The sequence below is a fragment of the Eupeodes corollae genome, chromosome 1, assembly GCF_945859685.1.
Source record: "Eupeodes corollae chromosome 1, idEupCoro1.1, whole genome shotgun sequence".
NCBI lineage: Eukaryota > Metazoa > Arthropoda > Insecta > Diptera > Syrphidae > Eupeodes > Eupeodes corollae.
In genome coordinates, this window is record NC_079147.1 from 207,919,085 (window position 1) to 207,931,535 (window position 12,451).

General features: G+C 32.0%; 1 protein-coding gene across 1 annotated transcript; it reads left to right on the forward strand.

The window, feature by feature from the left end:
* The first annotated feature begins 429 nt into the window (after nt 1–429).
* LOC129940607 (uncharacterized) lies at nt 430–11,165 on the forward strand. Its single transcript, XM_056048995.1, has 6 exons — nt 430–686; nt 7,409–7,798; nt 7,859–8,018; nt 10,013–10,294; nt 10,615–10,831; nt 10,893–11,165. Exons 2-6 carry the CDS (start codon nt 7,425–7,427, stop codon nt 11,078–11,080), a joined length of 1,221 nt encoding a protein of 406 aa, XP_055904970.1. The 5' UTR covers nt 430–686; nt 7,409–7,424; the 3' UTR covers nt 11,081–11,165.
* Nucleotides 11,166–12,451: the final 1,286 nt, after the last annotated feature.

Genomic DNA, 12,451 nt, shown 5'->3' on the forward strand with positions numbered 1-12,451 from the left:
TTTCTTCAGGAGTTAGTCTATTTATTATGAAATGGCAAACAAAACTGAACAATAATCAAATGACAGCTGTCAAAAAAACCAACTCCTAAAAAAGTATTTGGTTTTTAAACCACATCTTTAAAATATCATGATATAATAAGAGCACTAAACTTGGTCTACAAGCGGTCTTAATAGAAAGTTTACATTGTTCATTCGTCTTTTTACCTAAATTTGATAAAAGTATCTAAATAATCGAATTCATTTTAAAACTTCATCGGAAAAAAGCTTAGCCATCACTTCAATCTATGATTTTTCTTCCCTAAAGCTACAATATCTCTTTCATAAATTTAATGTTACTGAACGATAGGAAAATAAGAGAGATAAAGAATTGTACTTGAAGAACTTGAAAGCCCGTTAAAGAAAATTATGAGCATATTTCCATTAGTCAGTTTCGAACGATCGATCGTGTGATCAACATCGTTATTTTTTCCGGTGCAAACAGTCCAACAGCAAATTGTTTGAGTGCGTCGTTTTATGTGTTACAAACAGTTTAAAGTATCTACAGTTTGCACAAAGTTTCTAAACAGGTGATAATTGCACTATAACAGAAAAAACAAAAGTGACACAAACAAAATACATACCCGAGTTTATTGTTCGGCTTAAAATCTAAATTGTGACATAAAGAACTTCAATTATAGATAAAAAAGGTGATTAATGCGGCATTGAAATTAAAACTATTGCACATAGGGTTTGGTTTAGATGCACTCAAGATACAGATACTATACCGGATCTAAGTTTGTTTGTTGTTTTCTATTTATGTTATCACCCCATAAGTCAAAAAATGTCAAAACATAGAACAGAAAATATGAAGGATTGTGTGTGAGATGTTTGTGCCAATTTTATCTATAAAGTTAATCTAGAGCAAGAACAAACCAGCCGCTATTTTATTTTCCACTGATATTTTAATGAGTTTAATTTATTTCCATTAATTTTACTATCATTTCATGATAAAACGTAGAGTGCTAGAGTACTACTAAAGAAGATAAACAAAATGCAAGTTATAAACTGAAAATAGTTTAATCTTTTAGATAAACTGAATCAAATAAATTTGGTGTATATATTCAAGAAAGAAAATACACTTGGAGTGGAATTAGGAATAGATACACTTGCAAAATATTTTAAGTGAAATAAGATACAGCTTGGCCAACCATGGTATACGATGTTAAGAAACAGCAATGGATTATAATTACTTTTATAGAAATAAAAACCTGTTTTTGGGTAAACATAAACGTCATTGAAGTGATTTATTCTTTGCATATATGTAAGTGCAGGAGAGGACCTAGTATAGTGAAACTCTAATGAAGCATCAGAAATTTGAAGTTTATACATCATACTATTCTGAATATCTTTGAATGAGCTTATGGGCACATTAGAGCCTTTCTTTGATAGTCATTTGAAGTTTTATGAATTTAAATCACCTCATCTTATTTAAAACTAAGTATTTTAACTACCAAGTCGCAAAGGTACCTGTTTCATTAATTTAGGAAAATCAAATTTATCACTTCATTAAGAATGACAGTTATACATTGTATTGAGTTATTTATGCATTGTAATGCAAAAACAAATTTGTATAAATTCGAACATAAATTGACTCCTAAAATAACTTCGAATTCCAAATAAAAAAAAGCTATTAAAAAATAAATAAATTAGGTGACTTACAACTGTCAACCATTCCTGTGTGCGAGTAACGTTGTCAGAGATGAAAGGGACCTACAATTTATGTGTCGAATCCGAACGGCTAATTTGAGAAAGCAATTTTCATGATAGAAAAAAGATATTACCTTACGTTAATAACAAAATTTAGCACAGAATGATTTATTCACGAGATATCAAGAATCGAATACCAATTTTTACCAACTTTGCGTACTATTTTTTGTAAGTTTTAATTTTTATATTAAAATTTTACTGAATGTTGAAAACAATATTTTTTTAAAGATGAAATTAGGTTGAAGTTGATGTCTTAAATTTATGGGTGCACATACATCTCTCTAAAAATATTTTATTCATTTATTGAAACGTCGAGAAATGTCAAAATTTTCAATTCGACGAATCGAAGCGAATAAAACATCTCCCTATGGGAAACAAATTTATATTTAATTTAAAAGAAGTCTTGAGTTATAGGTGCATCAACGAGCGCCTTATGGCCATCCGCATCATGGCTTAATTCGGCAACATTAGCCTGATATGCGCGCACGTCCCCACAGAAGAGAAAGATGACAACACCAAAGATATGTTCTTCGAGCTCTTAGACAAAACACGCTTCAGACACGCTTCCAGCATCATGGATGTACGAACTTTCCGAGGAGCCAACTTCGACTCGGACCATTACCTCGTTGTAGCCAAGGTAGCACTTCGGGTTTCCAGACCCAAGGCAAAGCAGGGAGGTGCTGGGAGAAGATACAATTGTCGAACGGCTTCAATCGCAAGAAATCGCCAAAGTCTTTTCCGACCGAGTTACAAGTAACCTCTCTCGAAGTTCTCTGCCGCCAACACAACGTATCGAAAACCAGTGGCAACATTGCCAGGAGGCAATCAGAGAAACCGCCTCTGATGTGCTGGGTTTCAAGCAGCCACCAACAAGGAACCCCTGGTATGATGAGGAAAGTCGGCAGGCAAATTCAGCCAAACAACAGGCACGCAAAGCGGCGCTGCATAAAAGGACGAGAGCTGCTCATGAGCTCTATGAGCAGAAGAGGTGAGAAGAACAATGACATCTCAGATTGAAAAATAGAGAGCATGAGAAGCATGCGGTCAAAGATGTTGAGAGGCTTAAAAGCAGGAATGAAGTTCGAAAGTTTTATGAAAACGTAAAACGAAATTCACAAGTACATAAACCTAGAACCGAAGGCTGCAAAGACGAAAGTGGAAACATCATAGTGGAACAACCGCAGTCAATGCTGAGGATATGGAAGGACCACTTCTAGACTGTAAACGGCGACGACGAACCGAATTCAGCTGTCAGGCAGGATGATCCATTCAACATAGACAAACAAAGCCGCTGAAGCGGATGGATTGAATGCCGAGCTCTTTAAAGTAGCTGGAGATAAGTTGGTTAGGAGCATGCACCAATTTATCTGTAAGATATGGTCGGAAGAATCATGCCCGATAAATGGAACCTCATAACTCTTTGCCCGATTCTAAAAAAGGAGACCCTCTAAAATGCGCCTGAGGAACTGAGTAGTCAGTCTACTTAACATCGCTTACAAAATCTTCTCTGTCGTAATATGTGAACGTCTACGTGGTTTAAGACCAGAAAAGTCCACAGTCGAACGGTGAATGAGGGCAAAATAATGTACATGCTGTCGTCAAGAAAGGACCTACAACAATGAAGTCTTGGTCAAAACGTCACTATCGACAGACGTAACTTTGAGGAAGTCAAGGACTTCGTCTACCTATGCTTCGCTGTAAACGGAGAAAACAACACCAGCGTTGAGACCAAACGTAGAATAACTGTTGCTAACCGCTGTTTCTTTGGGCTAAGATAGCAATTGAGTGGTAAAGTCTTCTCCCGAAGTACCAAAGTGTCGCTATAAAGGCATGGGCTATGACAAAAGCGGATGGAAGCTGGGTCGTTTCGAGAGAAAAGTTCTTCGTGTGATCTACGGTCCCGTATGCATCGAAGGGGAGTGGAGGAGAAGATGGAACGACCATAGATTTAACCAGAAGGGTAAAAGTCCAACGACTAAGGTGGCTGGGTCACGTAGAACGCATTTAAATCAATACTCCGGCCCGGAAAGTCTTTGAATCCGCACCCATAGGACAGAACAGTAGAGGAAGACCGCGGATCAGGTGGCGCGCACAACTGGAAAGTGACCTCAACTAACTTGCAGTGCGAATCTAGCTAGGGACCGAGCTATAAATAGAGAAGTTTTTTGGGTGAGGCCCTAGTTCACACAAGACTGTAGCGCCACCTTAAGTAAGTAAGTAAGCTTTCTAAATTGACTTTGAATACTGTAAAGCCGAAAAGACTGCAGTCAATTGACTTTTCAATTCTTTTAAAAGTCAACTCACGAGTTTTAACTTTTAGTTTTGACTTTTACATTAGATACTGGCTTTAGTCAGTAAGACTTCAGTCCTAACAACTCTGGTAAAAGCTCATTTTCAAATCAAATATCTTGGCAACAGTGAAAAATATCATTTTCAAAGTAGTTTCATTGTATACAAATTTTGGCGCAAATTTATAAACAGTTCTCGTTAAAGCAATAAAGGTGACTCCTGTTAAAGAAGGTCTTTATTTGAAAAGTCTTGTTTAAATTTTTCTCAATTTTAAACACTTTAACAACTTTTCCAACTATTGAGGTTTTTATGGGCTGTCATAGAAAATTCCATTACAGATCGAGAGGTCCCCAGTTCAAATCCGGCAGTCGCATTTGAAAATTAACTTATTTATTTTTTAGTTTTTTTTTAACTCACCTTTAGCCAATTCACGTTTCCAGCTTAAATGACGGACGATTTTGTGGACTAAAAATGATTTGCAGTGACATGGTAGTCCAGCATTATGTACCACATTCGTTTTTGTTGCGTGGTCGACCGAATATTGAATCAGGGGAGTGGAAATGATGTTTTCAAGTTGTAATAGGTAATTGATGCATGCACCACAAATTCAAGACAAGACAGCTTTCGTGATTGTTGATTTACAAGCTCAAAATCATCTTTAAAAAAACATTTTTCTTTAATTTTTGTATGAAATGACAAACTTCAAATGGATAAAATTCATGTTAAAAAAGATAAAGAAGAATATAGTGCTTTAGCGTTTAAGTGTACTTTATATCGTTTAAAATTAGCAAAGAGCCAACCCTCATCCTAAAACTCATATTTAGAGCCAACATCGAACTTTAGAAAACGCTACGAAAAATAATATACAAAATTTATAAAAACTAAATTTCGTATAGGAAATAAATGAAGGCATTGACTTCAATATTTTACTTCATAGTAATTTTATTAACTTAATAATGAATTCAATGATTTAATCGTTGAACATAATTAATAACATATGGTCCATCAATACTGATTCAGCCGGATTGTTAAATTTTATAGAAAAAAAATGTAAAATGTCTCAATAAAGTTACTTACTTGCATACAAATAAAATGTCTGCTGCTCTGCAACCTTTTCCAAACAAATTAAAATTCACACCAACAGTTAATAGAATCGACTTTTGGAAACACCTACTTTACATCTGTTAAACTGAATAAAACACTCACTTTTATAAATAAATCAATTGTTTTACTTAAAAACTTCTAACTTTTAACTGTATTTTTATTTATTAAAAACCAGACCGGAAGTTCTCTTCTACTTTTCGAAAGACAACCATCGACTATTTTATTATTATTAATTATTAGGTCTGTTCTTTGACCTGCAATTCCCAGGTCCGTTCGTTTACTTTGTGATTCTGTTTTATTTTGTTTGTACCTACTTGTGGAATTACTTCATTTTCCACAAAAATGCATTTATTTGACTTGAAATAAATTTGAAAGACTTGTGAACTTTTATAGTTAAAACAGGAACGTAAGCAAATTTTATGTATTATTTATTCATGTATCGTATCAATTACTGTTGATCTGTTCTTAATTTGTAGTTAATAACGAAAATATATATATTTTTCTTAAAAGTAGATTTGCAAAGTAAAAGAACAGACGTTAAGAGGTATTGAACAAAACAAAGAATCTAAAACAAAATTCTGCATGTCATTAATTTGATTAGAAGCTATAAAAAAATATATTAATTTGATAACATGGAAACAAATTTAGGGACCACTTTTTGCATATTATTTTATTTGTATTTATTTATCAATTTTTGGGTTTATACATTCTCTATCTGAATCTTTTAACAGAAATATTCTAAATTTAATTTATTTACCCCTACTAATTAAAAAAATAATAATAAATCAATAAATGAGTATCTGCAATTTTTTCAGATACGTATTTCACAATATTTTTATTTTTAAAAACAAGAAAACAACTCATTGTTGTCTAAAATATTATTGTTATGCAATTGAAAGAAATTTTTGGAATCCCAAAATAGTAGAAAAAAAGATAGGTCACACAAAAAGTCATCTTGTCACCGAATTGGAGTAAAACAGAGACATTTGATTTTCTAATCTGTCATAATTTTATATAATCTATTGTTTAGTCTCTTTATTTCAAATGGTGATCTAATCAGTATAAGACAATGACTATGATATAGATTTTTGTCATTATTTCATATATAAGGATTGTTTATAAAAACAAATTTACAGTTCAACTTTGATCTAGTATTTTTATAGGAACTCTTTTTTTTACTTCCTATAAAAACTATACATTTTTGATAGTACAAAATTGACGCAAGTCTTCATGAGGGTGTAAGGAAATAAATTAAAAAATCAAACAAAAACAAACAAAAGTAGTAACAATTCCGAATATGTTTCCGAACAATGCTTTGAATTAAAAAAGGTGTCTATAATAACGTGTGTAGTGTTTCTCACTACTCTTAAAGGCATTAATAGTTTTGTTAAAGTTCGAAGGAGTATCTTACTGATAAAAAAACGAATATTGCAATTAGTTGCCTAAGATAAAAGATTTTAACCCAAGTTGACATTATTCTGTTAAATTCAACCACGGTTTAAAAGAAATAGTTTAACCAACAACTGTCAATTGATCCGTCAAATTGAACGAATCATTAAAACTTAACACAAAAGTTTACATCCATTGGTTAACATAACTCAACGAAATTTTAAGCCACGTTTATACAACCGGCCCTTAGAATATTTTAGCACCCAATATGCTTTTAATTGACCTTTGAGTAACAAACTTAACTATCGTTCAATTAGTTCAATTGATTGACAAATTGGTGTGATAAAATTATACACATAAATCACAGCAAACCCGAATAACCGAGATGTATATGAAAACAGGTGCATCCTTACTCATCATTTTTTTATAAATAATGTATTATTATATTTCATCTGTCTTTAAACTAATGGTCTGGGTCTGTCTTGTTGTTTGAATTACAAATTTCCCGTTTTAAATAATATGCATGCTTCTTAACGAGCAGTTTAATAAAAAACAAGCAAAATGACAGTTGATGTTGTTGTTGGGCATCAGCAATAAAAATGATATGCACGCAATGTGTAGTTAGGATAGTATGGCTGGCAGATAGGTGGGCATCTACATGATTACCAGTCAAGTCTGGTATTCTAATTCTAATCACACATGCTATATATAGTATAAACAATTTAAATGAGTAGTTTGAAGCGTGTCACTGTCAAAAGAAGAAGATAATAGGCAGTATATATAATATCCGTATGTTCCAACATTAAGCTATGTACAATGTACATACTATTGAAATGTCATTCATTCAAAAATGATAAAACAAATTGTATGCTATTTTCAGAGTTTAAGACAGAAAAATGGGTGATAATTCTGTTCAAAATAATGAGCTTGCATGGCTTGATTCTGAGTTCGTTTTTAAAATAATCAGCAAACACTCCAAAATACCTGTTAAGGAAATTAAATTATTTTCGAAGCAACCGGCAACAGCAAAAGGTGAAAATTATTCAAGTGTTATGACATTACTTAACGTCGAATATGTAACTGAACAAAGCAACGGTTCCAATGAATCGGCTTCTTTTATTGTCAAAACTCGCGTTCAAGATGAAACGTTTGCAGCAATTGAGGAGGATTATAATATATTTGAAAGAGAACTAAAAGTCTATGAAGTTTTTATGCCAGAAGCTGAAAGGCTGTTGAGATCTATAGGTGATGATACAGTTTTTGGGCCAAAGTAAGTACAATGGATGTGTTCTTAAAACCCGTATTGAGCAAATATTTTGTTTATTTTTAGAGCTATTTATTTAGAAGATGGCATAATTGTCCAAGAAAACCTTAAAGTCAAGGGTTATCATATATGCGATGTTAAAAAAGGATTAAACTTGGAACAAATCACATCTTGTTTGGAGAAATTGGCAAAGTTTCACGCAACCAGTATGGTTTTGAACAGAAAGGTAAAAAACTTTTATACTTTTAAAATTATGTAAAATATATTAAGTTCAGTTGAAATATGTGAGCCCTTTTTCAATTTAGTCGTATTCTTATAGTTTTCAGTTTTTGCATTTTTGATTTCCTGTGCACTCGTGCTTTGTTGGAAAATCTATCAATAGTATAGTAGGATTTTACACGAATAACAAAAACAGTATCCGTACTATGAATACTACCGATGAAAGTTAAAGTAAAATCTTACTACGGATGGGTTTTTTGACATTTATACGAGTCTCGAATGGATCTTATGTGATTTCGTTCTCAAATGTTGGTACGATGGCTATTGCATTTGTATCTCGATGGCTGTGTTCGTTGAGTAGTTGTGCATTTAGAATCACGTGTTTTCCATTGAAAAAAAAATCTATCTGTTACTTTTGATATTACCTAGTTTTATTAATGAAAATGGACTAACTAGGCTTATTTTGCAAGAGAAAACATTAGAGAAGATAATTAAGTTTTGCTATGTTTCCACCAAAGGTTTATCTCGGTTTAGATTAAATAAATCTTTTGGGGTTTCCACCGCACAAGAAGAAGGAAATGATTAAGTTTGACAGCACTTTCTAAAATGCAAATAGTGTTCCGATGTTTCTTATGAAGTGCAAGTGAGATAGTGTTAAATAACTGAATAGTTCAGCACCATATAAGAATATGCTACTTACTCCGTATGCATTTTTTTTTAAATTTTATTAAAACAAAACTATATTTTTTGTACACAAACACGCAAATAACAGTTCAAAATGCCAATATTTTTATTTGTGATGTTTAGCTAATGCAAAATTCAATTTCCAGAAAACGCTATTGGAATATTTATCTTTTTTTCTTAGGTCGAGTTGAAAAATCCATGAAAACGCGGTTCAAGTTAGAGTTAGTTGCATCTACTCCTTAAGTGCCTTGCACATTTGAGCGAACAACGAATGGACGAACAAACGTGATTTTACACACTTCAAAAAGTCAATTCCAAACAAAAACACATTTAAATTATAAGAAACCAATCGACACTAATGTTAGGATAATAAAATTTGCATTTTGTTCCCTAAAACAAGAAAATTTTGTAAAAATAATTTGGCAGTAACGAATTGCAGTGCGGTTGCTACGAACTGTCAAACTCTATTCGCGTTCCACATTCCATCCACACTGCAACAAATAAATTTTTCGCGCGCAACTTAACCTCAAAGTTAAGCACTATTCACATGAGCACGACCAACGAATGAAAGAATATTCGTCGATTTTGACATTTCTTTCACATGAGAGTTTTCAATTCGTCGCGAATGAAGTTTGACAAATAGCCACAGCCAAACAACATTCACCACCGAAACCAAAACAAGAATGATTTTTTTAGGTTAAGTACGCACGATTTATTGCGATTATTTTATTTGGATAACGTGGAACGCGAATAAAGCTTGACAGTTCGTATCAACTACTTTTTTTTTATTGCTATTGTTTTGTTAAGAATTTGTGTGGAAACGTATATAAACTCACATTTTGTAATTCATTCGTCGTTCTTGTGTGAAAGATCATTGCTGAACAAAATGGAGAAAAGGGTAATTGTAAATTAACAATTCATGTAAAAGACAAGTCAAAATATGCGAACATCCATTAATCGCAGTTCGTAGCAAGATGCTTTAAAGCTACTAGGTTCAGCGGAAATATGAAGAAACTTTTGACACTTGATTTTAGTATTCAGTTTAAGTTGCCAAACTTTATAAAACGCTGATTTGAAGTGTGTTTTTTTCCACCAAACCTACAGGAGGATTTTCTACGGGAATTCAAATCGACTAGCAGTCCATATCTAGTATTTCAATGAAGCTTAATATTTGAAAATGTCAGTTGATTTGACGTTTCGAAATGACATATGTCAATGATTTGTATCGATTTTGATAAATGGTTCAAATTTTGCAAAACTCAAAACAGTATTCATATTATTTTTTTTACATAAAACATATTACGAATTTCTTTACAGAATCCAGAGATATTCAAACACCATATGTCAGGAAATGTTTCAGAAAATCCAACGCCATTACATTACTTATACGTCTACCCAATGCAAACAACTATTGAATATTGTAAAAATAACAAAAACTTACAAAAATATGTTCCAAAACTAGAAGATTTTGCTAGTAAAACCATACCGAAAATGATAAATGTTTTCAGTAGGGATAAGGTGGATCGTTTTCATGTGTTGAACCATGGCGACATGTGGGTGAATAATTTGATGTTTAAAAATGACAAGGATGTCTTGTTCGTAAGTTGTTATAATAAAAGATACAAATTGGGCTTACACGACTAAAAGTAAAAAATAGTTTTGTTCAAATGTCTGAAAATTTTTCGCAGTTTTCTTGTAAAAAATATACACGACAAAGCAAACAAACATGAAATACAAAATTATAAAGTTGTAAAAGTCTAGTTTCGGTCTCTAAAAGCAAAATCTAAAATAATCTGAACCCCGAGAACATTTCTGATGTGAAGGAAATTTTGAGAAAAACAAACACACTTTGAAGTCGTATGACCCCAGCCTTATAATTACTCTTTAAATAATAATTTAAATCATATTCCATTTCAAAGGTTGATTACCAAGAAGGATATTTTGGTTCTCCAGGAATCGATTTAAACTTTTTTATGTTTACATCATGGCCCACTGATATTTTCACAAATCATAGAAATCAACTTTTAGCAGTTTATCAAAATGTCCTAAGCGATATTCTACAAAGATTAAACTACGATCAAAGAATTCCAACAATAGAAGATATTAAAAAAGAAATTGTTAATAAGGGATTCCATGGTGAGATTGTTAACTTATACTGATATCAATATAAAATAATTTTTTTTTTAAACAAATTAAGGTCTTACAACTGCAACATGCATACTACCCATAATGATCAACGAAAATGCTGAACTTGCTGATGTTATGAATTTCCTTTCAGACACCGATGAAGCTAAAGAAAACCGACGAAAAGTTTTTAATAATCCCGGTTTTGGAGATCGATTGATTGTATTTTTTGATTTTTTTAAAGAAATTGGAATTTTATAAGTGATATTCTGGGAAAACAATCATGTAATATAACATAATTTGGTGATCTTAATGTTAAATAAAATAGTTTCTATAAATATTTCAATTTTATTTTGGTACAAATTAGTTTTAGTGAAGACTTACCATTATATTAAGTTTGTTTGAGAACGTTCATTTTTGATAAATCACTGTTTATTTTTTTCACTTGACCATTTTTACACAAATTCACAATTTTTTAATAATAAATATCACATTTTTTCAAATACTGTCACATATTGTTACTGACACTGAACTTTATAAACATTAAGCTTTTGCAATGTGACATGAACAACACAATTTCCTTATTTAGCCAAAATTAATTCATACAATTGCCCAGTTCATATTTCTAAGATCTCAGAGATTTTCTTACTATATAAATACAAATCAGCCTCTCATACAAATTTCTAGTTCTTACTGTCAAAACTCTGAGAATGGAATTTGTTTTGAATTTTAATTTGTTTTTTAATGTGTGTCCAAGCTTCTGCGAAAAGTTTTAGAAACATAAACTGGCCAAATGTCAATAATGTGAAGCTGTCTTCTCTTCATGAAGATACTAAACTTCCTTCTGTGTTAATACTAACCGAACAGCTGACTTACAAATTGGATCTATGTGTGCGTGTTTCCCGTACAATTTCATTCTAAGTATTAATAAAGCCATTCATAAAACTGTCATTGGCTATTTATCGACACTACTACAATGTAAACAACTAGGTTTAGGAAGCAAAAGCGTACGAAGGTTTAAACATTCCACAGGGTGTTATGTAATAAAGTAAAACTTTTTTTTTTTAATCGCTATTAACAATAAAACCAGCTGATCAACTGTTTTCGGATTATAAAGACAATTTTATCGGTACGTTTAAAACTAATATAGTTAAAATTATTTTTTTTAATTATTAAGAAATACAGAAACTTGTAAAAACATTACCTTTGTCTACCCATATATAATTGGAACTCCACTTCCTATCCATAATAATTATGTACGTCTTAGAAGGTAAAATTTCTCATAGGCATAGCATAAATAATAAAAAATTAATAATTTTGTTTGTAAAACTGTTTATTCACGAGTAGGCAGAGAATGACATTACATTTTAAACTTAATTTAAAGGTCGTCAATTATGCGTACTCTGTTAAGAAAGGTTATCGCACGCTTTTTACTGAAAAATTGTGTTCAGCGACGAAGCTCATTTTTTTCTCAATGCGTAATTAAATAAGAAGAATTGTCAATTTTGGAGTGAATATCAGCCAGAAGCATTGCAAGATCTACAAATGCATCCAGAAAAAGTCAAAGTTTGGTGCGGTTTATGGGCTGGTGGCATCATTGGACCGTACTTCTTTAAAGATGATGCGAATCGT